The sequence below is a fragment of the Struthio camelus genome, chromosome 1 (assembly GCF_040807025.1).
Source record: "Struthio camelus isolate bStrCam1 chromosome 1, bStrCam1.hap1, whole genome shotgun sequence".
Taxonomy (NCBI): domain Eukaryota; kingdom Metazoa; phylum Chordata; class Aves; order Struthioniformes; family Struthionidae; genus Struthio; species Struthio camelus.
This window is the reverse complement of record NC_090942.1, coordinates 49,744,765-49,764,742: the sequence shown is the minus strand read 5'-3', so window position 1 is coordinate 49,764,742 and position 19,978 is coordinate 49,744,765. Positions and strand designations below refer to the sequence as shown.

The 19,978-nt window shown below is 36.5% G+C and overlaps 1 protein-coding gene across 16 annotated transcripts in view; it reads left to right on the top strand.

Moving 5' to 3' along the window:
- ATP2B1 (ATPase plasma membrane Ca2+ transporting 1) overlaps positions 1-19,731 on the top strand; it is a 65,619-nt gene extending 45,888 nt beyond the window's left edge. For 10 of the 16 annotated variants that reach the window (XM_068936988.1, XM_068936998.1, XM_068937033.1 and 7 more), the window contains 10 exons: positions 1,970-2,207; positions 3,186-3,365; positions 3,453-3,540; positions 3,888-3,994; positions 7,000-7,191; positions 7,389-7,602; positions 7,719-7,930; positions 9,875-9,982; positions 11,878-12,060; positions 16,750-19,731. In XM_068936988.1, the coding sequence (XP_068793089.1) occupies positions 1,970-2,207; positions 3,186-3,365; positions 3,453-3,540; positions 3,888-3,994; positions 7,000-7,191; positions 7,389-7,602; positions 7,719-7,930; positions 9,875-9,982; positions 11,878-12,060; positions 16,750-17,061 (1,834 nt within the window). In that variant the 3' untranslated portion in view covers positions 17,062-19,731. Of the gene's footprint in view, positions 1-1,969; positions 2,208-3,185; positions 3,366-3,452; positions 3,541-3,887; positions 3,995-6,999; positions 7,192-7,388; positions 7,603-7,718; positions 7,931-9,874; positions 9,983-11,877; positions 12,061-12,363; positions 12,518-16,749 lie in introns of all 16 variants that reach the window. The other 6 variants (XM_068937069.1, XM_068937051.1, XM_068937042.1 and 3 more) reach the window with 2 other exon arrangements.
- Positions 19,732-19,978: the final 247 nt, after the last annotated feature.

Genomic DNA, 19,978 nt, shown 5'->3' with positions numbered 1-19,978 from the left:
CACTGTCGAAGGAAGTACTGATACACTAAAGATTAAATCTTGTTCTCCTTTTCCCATTGATCTAGTGTCAACAGCAAAAAGTCAGCCTTTCAAGGACTCTTGTTCTTTCTGATGCAGGACTTAGATTTAGATGCATTTTTTTTTCCATAGCTAGATTTCAAGTGAAGTCTCTTCAGTGAATAAATATGCCTACACTTGCAGTAATTCTACTGTAAGAAGTATTTTGTGTCAGATTTTCTTGTTGAGCAACTGAAAACTGTACAAGATACTAGAACTCATTCAGCCTGGACTCATGTGGTCCACTTGGCTTGACAATTGAGATGAGAAAACAAATTAAATAAAGGCACCTGGGAAAGAACAAGAAAACCTGGAAGAACTTGGATACTATTGGAATAGCTGAAATTCTAAAACTACTTAAAAATCTCTACCAGCTGGGAAAAACATCTTAGCATCATAAGCCACTTCCTTTACCCACAACCTATTCAGTGTGCAAAATTAATCTCAGAGCTTGCAACTTGGCTTGCCAGCTGGGCTGCCCCTTTTTTACCAGCACATGCATGACTTTCAATGCTCAAGAATAAAGTATATGCATCACTAATGGTAAACTAACAATAAGTGCTGCAAAACTTATTAAACAGAGGGAAGAATCTCTTCTGACTTATCTTCAAGCTTTGAGTCAAATACCTGAAGTGAGTTTAAATTAAGTCTTTACATAAAGCTTATGACTTCCATTTAGTCATCTTAGAGTGCTTTGAATTCATCATGAGCACTATAATTGGAGGTAACATGGGATAGCCTCAGTGGGTGCTGACATCTGAACAGATGACCCAAATCAGGAAATTAGGATGGACTTCAAATTTCAGTTATGATGAAAATTCTGAACTTTTAATTAAGGGCTTGCCTCATCTTCATTTCCTGGCTGAGGTAGAAACTTTTTAATCTGCTGTTGCATCTGAGAATTCAAGCCCTTGAACTAGATACTTAAATTTAATAGCAGTTGTCTAGCAGATCTGCAAGATTTGAGCTTGATAGTTTAAATTGTCCTGTACAGCCGAGTATCTTTTTCAGGGCCATATTAATAGTATTTTTAAAGTAAATGCTATTTTCTATGGAAGAACTTTGCTAAGGACACAGATTGGCAAATCAAATTCACTGTTCAAAATATCTGGTAGTGTCATACTTATGGCACCAATATTGATAAAGCATGTATGTTTTCTGTGAAAGCAGTGATATCTGATATGAAGAAATGTGTAACAAGAGAAGCATGTACTAGAATGCTAGAGTACAGAGTCTTGACTCTAGTCTCATATAAAACTATTTAACATCAGATAAAATATTTGTTTTTCATTTAATGCTTCACATTGAAAACTTTATGCTAAAATGCTTTCTGAAGTTATAAAGTCTAAACTTAGATTTTTTTTAATGCAAACTTTACTTTAAAGATAGCATTGGCTCATCATAGTACCGGAGTTTGCTTTCAGTACTTATAGCTATCTATGCACTGTATTTAATGTGCTAGGAAACATGCTGTACTGAGATCTGTATAACTGTTAACAAGGTGAGGTTATTTTGTTGAACTTGAAACAAGGTTGACTAACTCAATCAGCACAGATCTGTTTACAGGCAATAGAGAAATAGATACTTTTGGGAGGTGAGTAACGTTGTCTCCTAAGTTCATTGGGCGTTTTTTCATCCTAGGATGACCCATTTGCTCAGTTAATGTTCTACAGCTGGAGTGTTTTGCAATTAGGAAGTGAGTAAGTGCATATGCAGAAGATTACCTTTAAACTGCTGCTACTGGCTTTCTTAGGGAGAGTACAGTGAAAACAAAGTTTGTGGAAACTTACTGGGATTGACTAATAAGCTGTTTTCCACAACAGGTTTGAACTTCTGGTTTAAAAAAAAAAAACTGATAGCAACTTAAACCTTGGTGGGTTTTTGGTTTTTTTTTTTTTTTTTTTTTTTCCAGGTGCTTCAAAATACTGAGTGCTAATGGAGAACCAAAGGCATTCAGACCTAGGGACCGTGATGATATTGTAAAAACTGTAATAGAGCCTATGGCTTCTGAAGGACTGAGAACCATCTGTCTAGCATTCAGAGACTTCCCAGCAGGGGAACCGGAGCCAGAATGGGACAACGAAAATGATATTGTTACTGGTCTGACATGCATTGCTGTTGTTGGGATTGAAGATCCTGTGAGACCTGAGGTAGAGTTAAGCAGATTTTTATTCATGTTGTTACTCAGAGTGCAAGAAACTGAATTGCTATTCTAAGTCTAAAGCATAGTTAACGAAAATCTAATTTACTGAGGGGAGGGGAAAAGTTAATGAAGCTATAAAAGCAGATTAAAACGTCTTAATGTCACTTATGCTGGGTTACTGAAGCTCTGTACAAACTAATGACTTAAGACATTTACTAAGCAGCATCTTGAGTAGATGGAACAGCTTGTGTGGTGAGTGCATTTTTTTTTTTTAAACCACTAGAAATATTAGGACTATTGTTGAGGATAATACTAGCCATTTTACTTGTTGCCAGCTTTTCATGGGGAGTGACAGAGAGGAGGGATTGTCATTCTTCAGTACAAGAACTGAGGGAAGGAGTTTGGACTGTAGTTGAGGTCTTTGGAGGGCGGTATTTCTTAAGAACAGTGACAGTTTTTGCAATGCATATAGGTGGGACTGCAATCTAATCCATGTTAGCATGTCTTCATACTAAGAGTGAGAGGCTAGAACTTATGGCTCACAACTGCTCCTCTTATTTCACATAATCATAAATGAGAAGCCAATACTTCATGGCATAACTGTAAAACACCTTTGAATATTGCAGCCTAATGTATCATGAGGCTTCTTGCAGGTGTGTAATATTAATTTTCTAGCACTGCAGTATTTGAAAAATGACTCTTCATTTAAAGAAAAAAAGGGGGGCGGGGATGGGAAGGAAAAACAACAACAACAAACTTGTCAGAATACAAGTTTGTGGGTTTTCATGGGAAGGATTAAGGTAAGCTACTTAACTCTTATAACAAACTACACTGATTTTTGAAATAGAACACTTGCGGGGGCGGGGAGGGGGGAAGGGTGGAGATCTTGGTTTGAGCCAAAGACTTTCCTTTCACTGACATATCTAGATTTATTTAGCTAATGTGCAATCGTAAGCCTGGGATTTTATTTTATTTTTGCACATAGGTACCCGATGCAATAAAAAAATGTCAGCGTGCAGGCATAACTGTACGTATGGTCACTGGTGATAACATTAATACTGCTCGTGCTATTGCATTAAAATGTGGTATTCTGAATCCTGGTGAAGACTTTCTGTGTTTAGAAGGCAAAGACTTCAATAGGAGAATACGCAATGAAAAAGGAGAGGTAAGCACATTGGCTACTTAAAGTAGATGAGCAGATATCTTTATTCAGGCTCCTAACTGCAAAATATAACCATTGCTGTTTTTGCAGATAGAACAAGAGCGAATAGATAAAATTTGGCCAAAGCTTCGTGTTCTTGCAAGATCATCTCCTACTGACAAACACACACTAGTAAAAGGTAAATATCTTCTTTCACAAACCTTAGACTTTTTTTTTTTTTTTGCCTCTCAAAACTACTTATATAAAATTTCTATCCTTATTTGAGCTTCTAGGTAAAATTCTGCTCCTAGAAGATATTCAGGATCATTAGCAATGGGAAACGCCCATGAGGGAGTCATCACTTGGCAACCAATTTTTACTACTTGAGAAATGAAATCAACCTGAACTATCTGTTGTGATTTCTTGGTGACTCTGAGGAAGATGAAACTAGGCTTTTCTCTTAGCTTTAATCTGTGCTTTCTTAGCTTTAATCTGTGCTGTGTTGTCAATATTGAACTATAACACTGAGATGTTGTTTTATTTTAGGTATAATTGACAGCACGATCTTTGAACAGAGGCAAGTTGTAGCAGTGACTGGTGATGGTACCAATGATGGTCCAGCACTGAAGAAGGCAGATGTTGGATTTGCTATGGTATGACTCATATGACTTATCTTCAGTAGTTTAAGCCCTATTTTGCTAAAACAGATTATCAAATCACTTAAAAGAAGATTGAACAACATTACTTTTTTAGTGGCCTAATATACAACTAATTTAATGTAATTGAGTCAACGTTCCTCTCACTTCTCACTGCTCTCTTTCCCTCCTCAGTCTTCCAACTTAATCTTGTCTTTATTTGATGAAAAATGTGTTTGTGGCATTTGCCATTGAATAAAACTTAAAATCACAGATGCCCAATCAGTTGTAAATCAAAACCTTTTATAGAAAGGTTTGTTGCAAAGTGTAGCAAGATTATACTGATACTGTAGTCTAAGATTTCAGAAATGAGATCTGATCAGCATATGGTAAAATGACTGTGTGATAAAAAGCATACTGCGTTGACTTTCAGTAAGACTTACAAATGCATCCGATGCAAGTCTTGTATGTATTTGTCTGTCTCTCATTAAATAATGAGACAGGGAGATTATCATTAGAGAAACTACCACTTGATGTTTAAAATGTTTTTTGCAGGCTGCACTAAGGAACACCCCCTATAGAACTCTGAAGTCAGAGGATTTTACAGCAATCTAAGACTAGCATTTGCCTGGATGGCTTCTTAGATTATGTAGCTTTCTCAAAATTCTCAAACAACCTTTGAAACAGTAGCCAAACTTAGGTGTTAGACAGGGCCCATTAATAGCTGGGGATAAACAGCATATTCTAGGCTTACCTTGTTGTTAATCATTACTGTGTTAAGTACTAATTTATTGCAAAGTCCTAAGCAGTGTATAGCAATTTTTGGGAATCTAATGTTACTTTGTGCTTTCTGGCCTGACCTGAAGGAATGGGAGGACAAAACTTCAATTCCTTTTCAGATAACTCTTATTAAAAAGACACACACATTTTAATAATAAACATCTCTCCTACAGGCAACACTTACTGGCTTTTTTGAGAAATGTCTTTGCTTCATTCTGTATTTATTCTACAGACAAGATCATCTTCTACTTCGCGCTTTTTCAACAAGTGTTTGGCAAACAGCAGCTATAAAGCGAGTGCCTTACAAAACCTGATCGCTTGCAACATTTGTTTGTAAACCAGACTGAAGTTTTTACTCAAATCTGGTTTAAAATCTATATGTCTATGAAAATAAAGGAAAAACTAGCAATACTGGCTTCTTATGGTATGCAGATTCCTAGAATAAGTGATAGTAAGTGCCTGGCATGATCATACTTGAAACAGATTGATCCTATCAATTCAAGCAAACAGTTTTAAAGCATTAATACTAGATGGAGGGATGCCTTAAGTATGTAGGCTTCGGTTATCTTCTGTCTCTTTCCAAGCACTGAAGGTATATTTCTAGAATTTCCTCTTGCCTCAAGATTCCTCCTCAGCCTTAAGATGAGAAGGTGCTATGATAGTTTGGTGCCAGCAGGTCACTTTTGTCTTTTTCAGGCTTTTTAGTAAGTCTTTTTTTTTTTTTTTTTTTTTTAAGAAGCAAAAGCTCCACTCTTCCTAGAACGCATACAGATGTGCTGACTCGGATACTTATCTTTGGAGTGAAAAAATGAGGAAAGGAAGAGCTTTTGTGCCATTCTTGGGGAGCTTTTTTCAAAAGCGTAACTTCCAAATTTGACAGCTACACATGAAATGTTTTTTGGATTGTAACAGTCTTGTTATAATAAATGCCTGTTTTCTGCTGTTGATTAGCTGCTGTAGTTAGCACTATCAGAGGATATTTATTTTCATCTTCCAGAATGTAGGTGCTTCCTGCAGATGCCATCTATGTTTATCTGTGTAAGAAGCTCATTTCTCTGACTGCTTATCTAATATTACTTAAATAGCATATTGTAGATGTTATAAATGCACCTTTAAGTTGTACGTATAGCTGTGCAGGTGACTCATTTTCTTAGCAAAATAATGAATTAAGAATAAAGATCACTAAATTTATTATTGAAGTTAAATATTTTGCTTACAGTATTTCAAAAAGCTATCCTAGAGAAGTGCATACTAGACATAACAAACTGTTTAGATACTGTAGGAGGCTACAGCTGCTTAAAACTTAATGGCATACGTAGTCTACTGTTTAATGTCAAAGCTTTTCTGCAAAAAAAGTTTGGAGATGTGCATCACATCTTGCTCTACTGCTGAAATCCATATAGCAGACTGCTTAGGCATGGACTAAACGGTAGTACTGCACCATCTGGTGGTCGTTGGTTTGATCGAGTTCAGTAACCTTTCTTTGGGAGAGCTCATATGCTGTCTAGATAATCTGCCTGCTTTTATTACTGCTACTTTCTTTAAAGGATATAAAACTTCATTTTACTTCTCAAACCTGATCCTTGGAGATTTAAAAAAATTTAAAAAGATGAACCTCAGAAATAGCCACCTGTAGAGCTAGATTTTTACAAGGGCTCTAAAATGTTTTATAACCCACTTGCAACCAGCACTTCCTTTCAGAGTACTGCTAACCCATATCTATTAACAAGCCAAAAAATTGCTATCTCTTGAGCTGTCACCTTTTCTCTAAATTTTGAACTTGGTGCTGTGGGCTTTTTAAACCATATTATCTTGGTATATGTTGGCTCTTCAAATAAAACTAAGAGGAGGCATGCTCAGAATTTTTTTACTCTCCCCTCCTCCCCAACATTAACTGGATTAGAACTTTGCTTTAATGTGCTCAGAACTGCTAGCATTTTGATTTACTCAATGCCAAATGAGGTTCTTCAGCTTGTTTATATTTTGTGGTGTGTGAATCTCATTGCCTACAGTTCTTTTGGATTTTAAAAATACAGCAGACTCACCACGATGATTGAAAGGCTGACAGCAGTCTTTCAATATTGTATTTGATTTATCAGTCTGGATGTAAAATTTGCAGCTAGCAAGGTGTTATATAGCCTTTTGTAGCAAGGAACAGTCAGGTAGCCAGCATAATAGCTTTTGCTCTCTAAGTCAGTGCATCCTGTTAAATCTCATAGTGTGTTTCTTTCTTTTTCTACCAGGGTATTGCTGGAACAGATGTAGCTAAAGAAGCTTCTGATATTATCCTTACAGATGACAACTTCACAAGTATTGTTAAAGCAGTTATGTGGGGACGAAACGTATATGACAGTATCTCAAAATTTCTTCAGTTCCAGCTTACTGTCAATGTAGTAGCAGTAATTGTTGCTTTCACGGGAGCATGCATAACACAAGTACGTACTGGTGTGGATTGTTTCCACTAGTAAAGGTTGAAAATGCCTTCACTGATTAACTCTTGAATTCAAGCTTCTGGTTGAATACTAGCCCAAAGAACATAATGCTCTTCAAAACATGCCCGTGTTTAATAAATGCCTTTAATAGCTGCAATTTGTTCACTTAGATTGGAGGGTTTCTGTATCTATCTTTATAGGATTCTCCACTTAAAGCTGTGCAGATGCTGTGGGTAAATCTCATAATGGACACGTTAGCTTCTCTTGCCCTGGCAACAGAACCACCCACTGAAGCTCTCTTGTTGCGAAAGCCTTATGGTAGAAACAAACCTTTGATTTCTCGTACAATGATGAAGAATATTTTGGGACACGCGTTCTACCAACTTGTGGTGGTCTTTACACTCCTGTTTGCTGGTAAGAATACTGAAGTTTGTACAAAGTTATGATGATAGCTTTATGGAGATGTCTGTTCTGTCTATGTGTATAAAATCTTACCAATTATGCTGTTGTTAAATGTTTCTTTTACACAGGTGAGAAAATTTTTGATATCGATAGTGGAAGAAATGCACCTCTCCATGCTCCTCCTTCAGAGCACTATACTATTGTATTTAACACATTTGTGATGATGCAGCTTTTTAATGAAATTAATGCCCGAAAAATTCATGGTGAAAGAAATGTTTTTGAAGGAATCTTTAACAATGCAATCTTCTGTACTATTGTTCTGGGGACATTTGTTGTGCAGGTAAGTAACTGAAGGCTTTGGAGGGGGCAGACGGGGGAATGTGCTTCATATGCTGCTGTACTTGCTTACCTTCAAAATACTAACAACTAGCGTCAGATGTTTCTTTTCTGTAAGTTTGATACTGAAGATTTTTCACATTAAACTCCTAGAAATCACGTGGAAGTGCTGCTTGATAGGGCTTTCTGGTAAGGCCTCGCAAATCAGTAGAAGTGTAGAAATACTTGTCTGTCTCTTAGAATTCTCCAGTCCCTCAGTCTGATCTTAGTGTTCTAGTCTTACTGCAGAATGTAATGAAGTTGCATATTCAAAGTTAGGACTCTGGCCCATAATATCTGCCTGTGCATCTGAACAAAAGCCGATTTTTTTTTTTTTTTTTTTTTTTTTTCCTACAGAACTGTAGAAAAATCACACTGCATAACTTCTCTTATTTTCTTAATGAGACTAGAAACATGAATAAACTTTAGAAACTCAAGCTTAGGTATTGATTTTTGTCGTCCTCTTTCAGAAATCAGTTATTTATATAGATGCTGCTGCCTTAGTTCTTAATTTGATCTGAATAACCACTGGTATCTAGGGACCTTCTTTTTTTGTATATAGGAAGATTTGTAAGAGCTAGTTATTTAACTCAGTATTAATTAACAAGATGAATTATCTGAAATTGATCAATTTAACCTACTGATATTTACAAATACCAGGTCAAAGCTGTATCTAAACAAATATAGTTTATATGAGGTAGCTTTACCTTCTAACTGGCCCTAAAGTTTAATTTATCATTAAAGGTGCAATGAAATAACCAACAAATTAGTATACTGCATTTTTTACAGAACTTTTCCCCCATTTTGACTTAAGTTATTCTAGATTTATGAAGAGATATCCCAACTTAAGCCTCTTAAAGTTTGGAATTCCGTAAAGTTGACCAAGGTCATAACCATTCAAGCAATGCAGATGTATGCACCTTTGCTTCTTGTAAAGTTAGTTCACTTTCTTCTTCTCCCAGTTGTAGTTTGCTTTAGCTTATACTCTCTCAAAAGCTACTTTTATTTTTAGGATTGCATATATAGCAGGCTGTTGTTGTGCAACAAAAGCAAATATGCAGAAATTGCTCCTGACTGCAGCTAGGTTTGTGTTGACTGAATGTCAAGTAACTCTTCAGTTGTCTTAAAGTGATTTATTGTGTTTTAACAAAATAACAGATATTTTTGGGCTTTCCAGCTCACAGGTGTCCTACTTAATAATGGTCAATATTGTCTTCTTTTCACACTTGCCCTGCTACTTGAATTGTTGATTCTTCAGGGCACAGACTTTCATGCATATAATTCCTATGCAGTGGGATACCTTGCTCATCAGGGCCTGTACAGCTTCTTGTAATAAATAAGGTATTAAGAGCTTATTTAATTTACTTTTTGAGATTTGTTTTTTCCCCAAAGTCTTGCAACGTAAGCAATCATAAGCATGACATCTACAGTCTTGCATTTAACGCTGGCAGAATGTATATTAATGTTCTTTTGGGCTATTTCAGAAATCTTTATTTCTTGTGGAGCTAAGATTCGTTAACAGTAGAAGTTTATTACTTAACTTGGTTCTGAGATGGGCATTTGTATGATAACTAATCACTGTAAATTTGTTGCATTACATGCTGTAAATGTCAACTGAAGGAAAAACTGTAAGCATGAAGAATGGTGGCCAGCAGGCTTTTCTGAACATAATGTTTGAAGAATAACTAAACTATTTAATGGTTCTTGAAATACTGAAAAGCAAGAGAATATCGTTTTGGTTAAGAAGTAGCTTGAACTGTTGAGACAGTAGTAGAGTATGCTTAATAAAATGGACAATTGTATGAATTTTATTTAGAATTCTGTCTACAGTGATGTTGAAGCATGAAGGAATTTTCTGGTAAGAGATCACTGATTCATTGTATGTTGACAATGATGCTCCTCTTCACAGATAATTATTGTGCAGTTTGGTGGGAAGCCTTTTAGTTGCTCAGAACTCTCGGTTGAACAGTGGCTGTGGTCCATTTTCCTGGGCATGGGAACACTACTCTGGGGCCAGGTAAACTACTTTTTTCAAAATGCTAAATATTTACTTGCATTGCTTTGTTTGTATTTTCTGTGTAATGTGTTTTTGTCAGTTCTCAGAAAACCTCCTCTTTCAAGCGGACCATATGTAGATACGGAGCTTAAAAGTAAATACTACTTAAAATTGTCTAGTTCAATAAGTCCTTTAGTTGGATAATCCTTACTCTGACTTGATTGATTAGTTATATTTTGTAACTGGATGCTCTGGCTGGTATATATTTAGTAACTTTTAACTAGAAACAGCTGTAGTTACCCCTTAAATATGAAATTATATCTTTAGCCAGATAAATATTAGAAAAACTTCTGTAAGAATACAGATGCAATTAAGGTACTATTGTTTAAATATATTTAACTTATATGTAATGTTTTCCTTGAGAATCACAATTGTTCTACTTGGTTGTATTTTTATTTAAACTTCTTGGAATTCTTCCTGGAGCTTCTTAAATGTCTTCACTTTCATAATTATGAAATAATTGGAAAGCTCTTCCAACTATTAGGCAACTGTAATTTGAATTTTCTTCAGGCTTTCATTACTATTGCATGCACAATGGTGCTTGTAAGCCACAAGCTTTTTACATAAAACTTTAGAGGTACCTAGTTTTTATTTAACAGCATATTTGTCTAAACTTTTCATAGCACATGATGAGATTTCCAGTATGACTTCTCTTCCTTCCCTTCTCTTCCATCTTGCAAAGAAAGCTTCAATTTTCAATATGAAACAGTCAGAGTAACACATAGATGCATATTCTAACAGTCAGTATAAGCTTTTTAGGAGTAAGGTTCTCTGGAAAATAAATTATTTAAAGAAATCAAATGAAGTCATTCTGATGAGGTTTAAAGGTAGCCCAGAAGAGAATCAAGATGACTTGAAACACCTTTGACCCAAAGTGTCTTGCAGGGGTAGAGCTTCCCTGATGTAGTTCATGCTGCTTCACCATCTCATTAAGGTAGAAGAGTTTTTGCTTTTTGAGAATAGTATAAACTTGTTTCTCCTTTCTTGGGATACTGTTCATGTGTGAGCACTGCATAGTAGCAGTTTCAGCCTGAAGGACAGTTCCTCTTGCTTTTGGAGCAGTCTTTCCTCTGCAGCTGCTGAAACAGCCTTCTAGTTTTGTGAGGCACAAGGAAAGCAGGCTTGGAACTGAACTGGATCTGCTAGATGGAATGTATCAGAAGATGACTCTTAGCTACACAGTTCACCAGAAGAGCCCTGAGGGTAGGGAAAGCTGGAACAGCCATACAGCTTTGTTTAGTTTGGGCTAGATGAATGAATGTCCAACAAGTAGCAAATTAATATTTTAGGATAATGGTTCTGGAAGCATCACTCATCTTCCAAAAGGATTGATATCTTCCAGGTGACAAAAGAATGTGTGTCCGTTCTGTATTTCTGAATTAGCTGTGGCTACTTGTAATGAAATGCTGTAGCTCTCAATTAAGGAGCAGTTCACACTTTGATCAAACTGAAGCTCTGAAAGCTCTGTAGTAACTGTCTAGTAGCACTGCTAGATACAGACACAATCTACAGAATTAATGGTTCTTTTAGCTTTAGCACTGCTCCTTCCTCGCGTAGTCAAGTAATCCTACAGTGGAATTTTGTGTACCTAGCAGGTACAAACTCTTGTTATTTAGGTTTGTAATCCAAGTTTAACTTCACACTACTGTTGAGATGGTAAGGAAACTCCCAGCTTTGCAGCTATTTGGTTGAAGTGCTTGCTCTATGTTAATGCACTCATTCTATTTTTATCATTTGTCTTTCAGCTTTGCTAATCAAGAACAGGATATTTTGTTAAGCCTGAAGTCTAGTATTCTGTTTGTTTTAAGTTTAAAACAAAAAAAAAAATCCTGATTCATATTTTCATTCACTGTTAGCTGATTTCAACAATTCCAACTAGCCGTCTGAAATTCCTTAAAGAAGCTGGTCATGGAACGCAAAAGGAAGAGATTCCTGAAGAAGAATTAGCAGAAGATGTAGAAGAGATTGATCATGCTGAGAGAGAATTACGTCGTGGTCAGATCTTGTGGTTTAGGGGCCTGAACAGGATACAAACTCAGGTATGGTCTTGGAAAAGGTAGGACACTGGGTGTTCTGGAGAGGAAAAGATTTCCCTCATCCCCAATCCCTTGACTAAGATGGCCGTTCTAGATGGTGTGGCTGAGACTCTCAAAAGGGGGTATGGATGGATGTATATTCCCTTAGGGTCCTCTGTTTTCTTCAGCTCTAAATGCAAATCTTGCCTGTGTATCTGCTCTATGAAAAGTGCCTTTTTTCTTTGTGTGTTATAGTTGAGATGGTCCTTTCTCTTGTTCTCTCTCTCTCTTGCTGAGCAAGCTGTCACAATCTCTGATTCCTTGCAGATGGATGTAGTGAATGCTTTCCAGAGTGGAAGTACCATTCAGGGGGCTCTAAGGCGGCAACCCTCCATCGCCAGCCAGCACCATGATGTAACAAATATTTCTACCCCTACACATGTAGTGTTTTCCTCTACTACTGCTTCTACTACTGTGGGGTGTGAGTGTGTGTTCCTAAAGTGCATGAAATTAACATTTCCTAATTCATATACCTAACGTTTCTCACTTTCTCCTTAGTACTCAAAAATCATCGTTCAGGCTTTTCATAAAGCTTTTGCACAAAGTGGAGTCCTCAAGACTTTTTTCTTAGAGGGCTGAGAACAGGTGGAACAGTTGCAACAAAAGATTTTAACATGAAAGCTGTGAGCCTGCACATCCTGTGCCTTCATCCATTCATGTGCAGAGGGATGTTTAAAGGAAAAACAGGAAAACTGTTGTAAATTTTCGAGTATATGCCTCTTAGGATGACTTATGTTAAATAAGTGAATACTTGATAATCATGGGGTTAGGCCAGCAAAAGTAGCTGTCTTGCACTACAGCACACGATACTTTAAAAGGTAAAATAAGTAGGTGGAAGAACAAATGATATTTCAAATAAGTAGATGGAAACAAATATTTTTTAAAAAATGAATGTACTTAGGACATGGAGCACTAAATGCATTTTCTTTGTAGCCCACAAGGAACTTCTGAATCTCTGCCTTTGTTGGATCTTTTTTACTAAACACAACTTTCTCAACATCAGGACTCAGGTGGCGAATCAAGGCTTCTTGAATGTGTACAAGGGAGAAGAAAGATTTAATCAGCTAATATAAACAGAAAAAAGGCTTATGCATTAAATGGTGAAACTTTCATTCAAACCTGAATGATATTTTTTTCCTCTCTAGGTTCTTCTGGCAGCAGTTCATAAGCCATCAGTGAGAACGAAGTTTTTGTTTCACCTTAATTCTGTCCTCTTTATATTGTGCTCTAAGTGGCATTTCAGTTTCAGCCTTCCTTTCTTTAAAGGCTAGAGATTCAATTACTCATGTATGTAGGCTTAAGTTCTGGGATCTGAAGATGTAGAACAGTTATAGATATTAACCATCAATATCCAACTATTGTTGAAATAATTTTCCATCCTAATTGCATTACATCCTAAACGTTACATGTTTAACCTCCTTCTCTAACTTACTAGAGGATGGTTAAATATTTTTTTTTTGTAAATAATTCTCTCTTGTGGGAAGACTGTTTTCTTTTTTCTTTAAACTTTCAGATTGCTGGATGGATGAAGATCCTTAATTTCAGGAGCTGTCTTAAAGAAATGTCCTCTTCTGATAATTTTTTGGCTTGGCCGAAATTTCTCTGTGAGCTTGCACAAGCACCTATCTCTTGTACTTTTTCCTCTGTTAGCAAAAAAGATATTTCTCTACCTTGCAGTAGTATTGAGAGGCTCAGCTCACAAATGTGCATACCTCAAGAACACTAAATGAAAAGTATATTTAACACTAAGGATGTGCAGGATTGCATCTCCTACTTAAAATGCTAATGAGTAACCTGTATCCTTAAGTATGCTGAAGAACATTAAACATTCAAGACCGCCTAGAGAGCAACTTCATACCATGCTGCCATTTGAGCAGAATCTAATGGGCACCACAACATCTCATTGCTTCAAATGACCAATGTAGATGCAGTGCTGCAATAGTAGGGATTTATTTTTCAATCCCTGTTAAAAAGCACTACCTATTGCTACACCCTTCAGGAGAACAGCTTTTGATGACTAATATGTATTAATGAGAAGCAAATGTGACTTCATTGTGTCTCTCTTCAGAGAGCTGTTTCCAAGGAAATAGTTCAGATGTTCCTGTGAAGTGAGGTTGCAACTCTTAAGCAGCCATCTGGCTAGGAGGTTTTGGAGTGCTTATTGCATTCCTTGCTATTCTGGTACTAATATGAGGAAGGCCTGTTGACAGTATAAATTACAGATAACAAATTGTCTTGTTTGCTCCTTGCTTATGCTATTTATTTATAGTTACCTCTCTTGTCTGATTATCTTAGGAAGTTGAAAATAAAGCCTTCAAAACACTTAACTTTTCCCTTTCAAGTATAGCTTAAAATGCAGATGGTCTGATTTCTGCCTTCATGGCTGGACTCCTTCAGAGTCTTGAGTTCATGCGAGTGTTCTGTGTCATGATTCAAACCATTTGTTTAGTATGCAGTCTGCATATGAATCAAGCCTTTATTGTGGATATGCTTATATTCCTGCGATAATCACAGCTGTTTAGTTGAGCCAAAAATTATTCTCTGTTACTGCTCATGATATACCTTACCATCTGGAAGCAAGAGAAAACTGGTCTCATGAGCCAGTTGCATTTCAGTTTACCACAAAAATCAGTGGCACAGTGGGAAGAATGAGAGATGCAACATGCCCAATGAAGGCATTGTAAACATTCAGTTTGGCACAATGGCACCACTAATTTTTTTTAGTAAGTGCCAGGACAGTTTATGCAATGTGCTGTACTTGGTTTAGAGCTCATGTAACTAAGTCAATTCCTTAAGAGTGCGCTCAGTTTTCTTGCGATGAGAATAGTAAAGCACTAGCTGCTGTTGTAACCCTTATCTTCTCAAACACATTAAGACTTATTTCCTGTTCTCTCTGTATTGATAGTCACAGTAGGACACCCCTCCTTACTTTAATGGTTTCTGTTGTCAATGGGACCTAGCTATCTAGTTGTACTATAAAAATATGGACTTGTGTAGCTTTGACTTTTTTGTGAAAGTGCTCTTGAAGGTGGTGGTAGAGGGGAATCCCCTGCTATTTCTAGAGGTCAAAGAACACAGTCAGAATCTAGGACTTACACAAGCACTGTACATTACAACAATTTGGTAGCGTGTTGCTTTTGTGAGTGGACTTAGTGAGGCATTTGGTATATCTTAGCTCTTTTGAGGTCAGTGCTTCAGATCTGTTTGACCTTTCAGCTTCATTCCTTCACCTGGAAGTCCATTTATATTTACTTACCAAGGAATTCAGTGCATCCTGTATGGAAGTGCTACTCACGAGATGCTTCTCTCAGCTTGAAATATATTGCCTTGAATGTGTTAAAATCTCTTAAAACTGGACTTACTGTTTTGTAACAGTCAGTTGTTGTTGTTTACTCTAGAATTTCTCCCCACTTATACAACAGAGGAGCTTTTGGATTGGAACCATACCTTCTTAGAGAATTATTCAAGTTACTTAAAAGTTGAACTTTCAAGAGATATTGAGAATTGAATGGGATGGTACCAGAAGGGAAACTGTATCCTGATGAAAGTGTTGGACAGAGGAGTCATTTACTCCTACTTAGCCTTGCTTGCTTTATATCAGTTCATTAATGAATCCTCAGTACCTGTAGTTGGTCAGGGAACTGTGTGGGGTTTGGGCAGAGAAGGGGGATGTGAGCAGGTGGTTTCAGCCTTCAAATTGCAGTTTGAAAAGCTTATACCAAAATCAACTTGGGACCTGCACTGTTCACAAAGTGAAGTTGTATTGCTTTTATTCTATCTAACTTTATTCCAAAACATTTAGTTACAAATTCTGTAACTTTAGCTTCCTTTCTGATTTGAAAAAAAAAAAAAAGCTAATCAAACAATGAAAAGATTTGAAATAATCTTCAGGCAAGGAAACTTGTCCATTAACTCACTGTAAATTGAAAATTCAATTAAACTAAGCCTGATCATCTGTCATACTTTGTGCTAGATTCTTCAAACTTGCAGCCTGTCATGGCTGCATCTGAAGTGTACGGTACCGTGTTCAGTTTCCTGGTTCTGGTTTTAAACTTGCAAATCATTATTCAGTAAGAAACTTTCTCTAGTGTGGTAAATGGAAATATACTCGAATATTTACAGCTGTTATAGCAGTATCCTTTTTTGCATGACACTTTGTAAATGTCCAGTCATTGCGCCATTTGGCTTACACTTGCTTGGCTTTTTCATAGTCAGTTGACATCCTAATTCCTAGCATGAGAATTAGTAACCCTTTTATCCTCTAACTTATTTTCAGCTTTCTACCCCCCTCGGTATTCAAAAAAACTCACAGAAATTTGTTTAATTTGTGAATAAGTAGATTAAAAAATGTTGGCCTCACTTTTGAAAAATGCTTAGCCCATGCTAAATAATTGAAGAATTTTAGTGTCATGTCTGAATTTTTAGGCCCTTCAGCTTTTTGCAGTACTCTCACAATTTTTATTCCTACTTTTGTAGACTGGCAGTGCTCTACTGAAATGCTCTTCATTTTTACAGTTTATTGCAAGTTCCACTGCATCACATACAAATTCGATTCACTCATGTCTAGCTGTTTGTGGATTCAAACTCATAAGAACCATGTCATTACCAGTAAGCCTGCAGCATTTTAACAACCTTTTTTTCTGTTGTTTACAGATCCGAGTGGTGAATGCATTTCGTAGCTCCTTATATGAGGGGTTAGAGAAACCTGAGACACGAAGCTCAATTCACAATTTTATGACACATCCTGAGTTTAGAATAGAAGATTCCGAGCCTCATATTCCCCTTATTGATGATACTGATGCTGAAGATGATGCTCCAACAAAACGCAACTCTACTCCTCCCCCCTCTCCCAATAAAAATAACAATGCGGTTGACAGTGGAATTCACCTTACAACAGACACGAACAAGTCTGCTACCTCTTCATCCCCAGGGAGCCCGCTACATAGTTTGGAAACATCACTCTGATTGTAAGCTGAATGTTAACACACTAGCTGCATTGTAAAGAAATTGAAACTGGGTCTCTTCACACATTATGATGGACAAGATGATATTCTTGTCTTGGACTTCAACAGAAGACACACTTGTACGAATGTAGATTTATTTTTTTAAAAAAAGCTTTCTGCCAGACTGGAGGGTGCTTTTCTGGGGGTGGGAGTAATAATGAACTCTGACAGATAAACAGTAACTCAGCATAAGTGACCTGTGGATCATCTGTTGTACTTAAGAATGGTCCTGAACAGTGTGTTAGCAGAGCTTTAGTTTATCTTGATCCTTTTGTGAGGGGAAGGCTGGGAAGGGCAAGGAGGCCCTGGATCACTGAAATGATACTTTAATTCTGCTGTTGGCTGTTAATAATTTGGATTATTTATGTTTATAAATGATACAGATCTGTTTACAAGGTTTGTAGATACTTTTTTGTTCCTGTTCATAGATGGGAAGCTTCCTTATAAATGATGCAGAGAAAAAAACAACAAAAAAAAAAAAACAAAAAAATAGTCCTTCAAATACTGCTGTATTTTCAGGAAAAGGGTGTTTCTATTGAAACTGTACTAAATTTTGCCTGCAATTTACCTTGTTAAATATTGTAGATAAATTGCTGATATTAATAGCCAAATAGATAACACTAATGCTTTGTAAAAACATGAGCAGTGGTGTTCTAATGAAGTTATGGCCTCTGTCCTAATTAGTTTCTTAAATACATTTACTACTTAATGGTTTTGAAACAACTGTTTAATTTTTAAAAAATTTTGAGAAACTTACTAAATAACTTTTGTTCAGAACTTAGGATTGTTTAATGCAGGACATCAATATGTGATGGAACTTGCTTGAAATATTTCTGTTATCTCGGGCAAAATGGATTAAATCAAAATACATCAGAATCTTAGTCCTTTGTTTTTGTCTAAACATGTTAGTTTAGTGCTGTCTTGGTGAACTGTGAGTGGAACTGTGGATTTTTTTCCCTAATCTATAGGATCCTTCATGCAACATGAGGGCTGTTGGCATTTTGAAAGGTTGTTAGTGGATAGCATACATGTTCTCCTTTTTGTTTTTGAAATTTGTTTGTAAACATGAATAAATCTGCCCTTTTGTTAAAATAAAATTGCAGCAATGGTTTCTTACAGTTTTTTTTTTTTTTTTTCCTCAGCTCCTTCACTGGAAACACTGAAACATGTTTTGTATTACTGGTTAACTTTAAACTACAATTTCAAGATGGTAACAGCCCCATTAAAAATAGTACTTTGGGTAAATCAAATCATGGTGGCTGCCTCACAGAATTGAATGTAAGCTAAGGTATCCAAAAGTCTTGACTGAGCCAAAAAGATACTCCTCGTGAATGAATAGTTCTGGCTGTGATTCTGATTTTTGTTGCGAGTAGCATCTAATGTATTTCCCTTATTTGGGTGGTAAGGGGTATAATCAGTTGACTGAGGTGAGGCCAGTGAAAGTATGTATGTGTATATACATATATATTTATACATTTTTCTTCAGTTGATCAGTATTTCCATGTACCAAAAACTGACCTGTTAGCAATTGACTGAAAAGCTATGGTCTGCCTCAATTATACTGTTAAAACAGCTAAGGATGGGACAGTACTTGATATGCCAGTTTCTGTTGTTTTCTAGATCTAAATACAGCTTAGAAGGACAGCTGAAGAGATGAGTTGCACTCATTTTCTCCTACTGTTTCTGTATCCCTAGACAGAGTGAGAGAATCTTTTGGAGAATAAGGAGCACTATGGAGACTCTTACTTTAAGTGGTCCTTTGAAGGAGTGAAGGAATAACGTGGTAAAAAAGGAAAGAGGAGATAATACTAGAGCAAACTGCAGAAATGAGCAGGCTAGACAAGCATGTCTTTCCTTTGTGGTGGGATACATGCATGCTTTTGGGTTTGTCTGTTAGTGGGTCATGTTCAACCTGTAGCACTGTATCCCACTGTCAACCACTCCTGAATTCAGTCTTTTCTATTGCCTCTAAACACACTGAAGTCTAGGAAAGCGGTTTTATGCTTGGCACTTGTTATATAGTAAGTTCTCCCATGTTTCTAACGCTTCCTTTAATTCAGAATTTTTACCTAGAGTGTGTGTGTGGGGGGGGGTGCAGGGAAATCCCTTTTTATTGTGAGCTCTGTTTTTTTTTTTCTCTCTCCTTACTACAGAAGTTGCAGTAGGCTTTGGCTTAAAATGAGGAGAGTTTCATTACTAAAAAAAAAAAAAGTGCACTGCCACATGAGAAAGTTTTATGCATCATAAACCCCATCTGGAAATCAAACTTAATTTTTTCCCTTTCTACTAGCTGTGATCATGACTGCATTATATATATAAGTTTTTTGAATAAATTCTACACTTTTATGCTTTTTGGAGGCTGGGAGGAGGATGTAGGCTTTGTACATCAGTGGTCCCTTTCGATCCTGTTAACAGTGCTGTTCTTACAGGAAGTTTAAGTGAAACCTAAATAAGGAAAACTTGTTTAAACAAGGGGATGTTTTCTCTGTGATCTCAAGAAATCATAACATGTTGCCTAGATTATGAAATGGTTATCAACTAAGCTAATGAGGCCTTCATTGCCTTTCTGGTTGTAAGGTTGACTTGTCTGTCTTTGTTGTAACTGAAATAAATAAATGTGCTGTTCATCTCAGTCTGTATGGGGACTGAAATTCTTGAATGTCAGTACAGTACTCGTTTAAATCTGAAATGTATGCTAATTCTTTAAAATAGCTCTCACTACAGTGACCATAACCTCGTTCCCTTTCAAGATTAAGATGTACATTGTATTACAATCAAGCAGTGGTAACTTTTAACATGAATTCAGTTGTTCTAGGCTGAATTCCATTTGAACAGTGGCTTATAATTTAGTATCTTGGAAGCAGGATGTCTAATGTTAT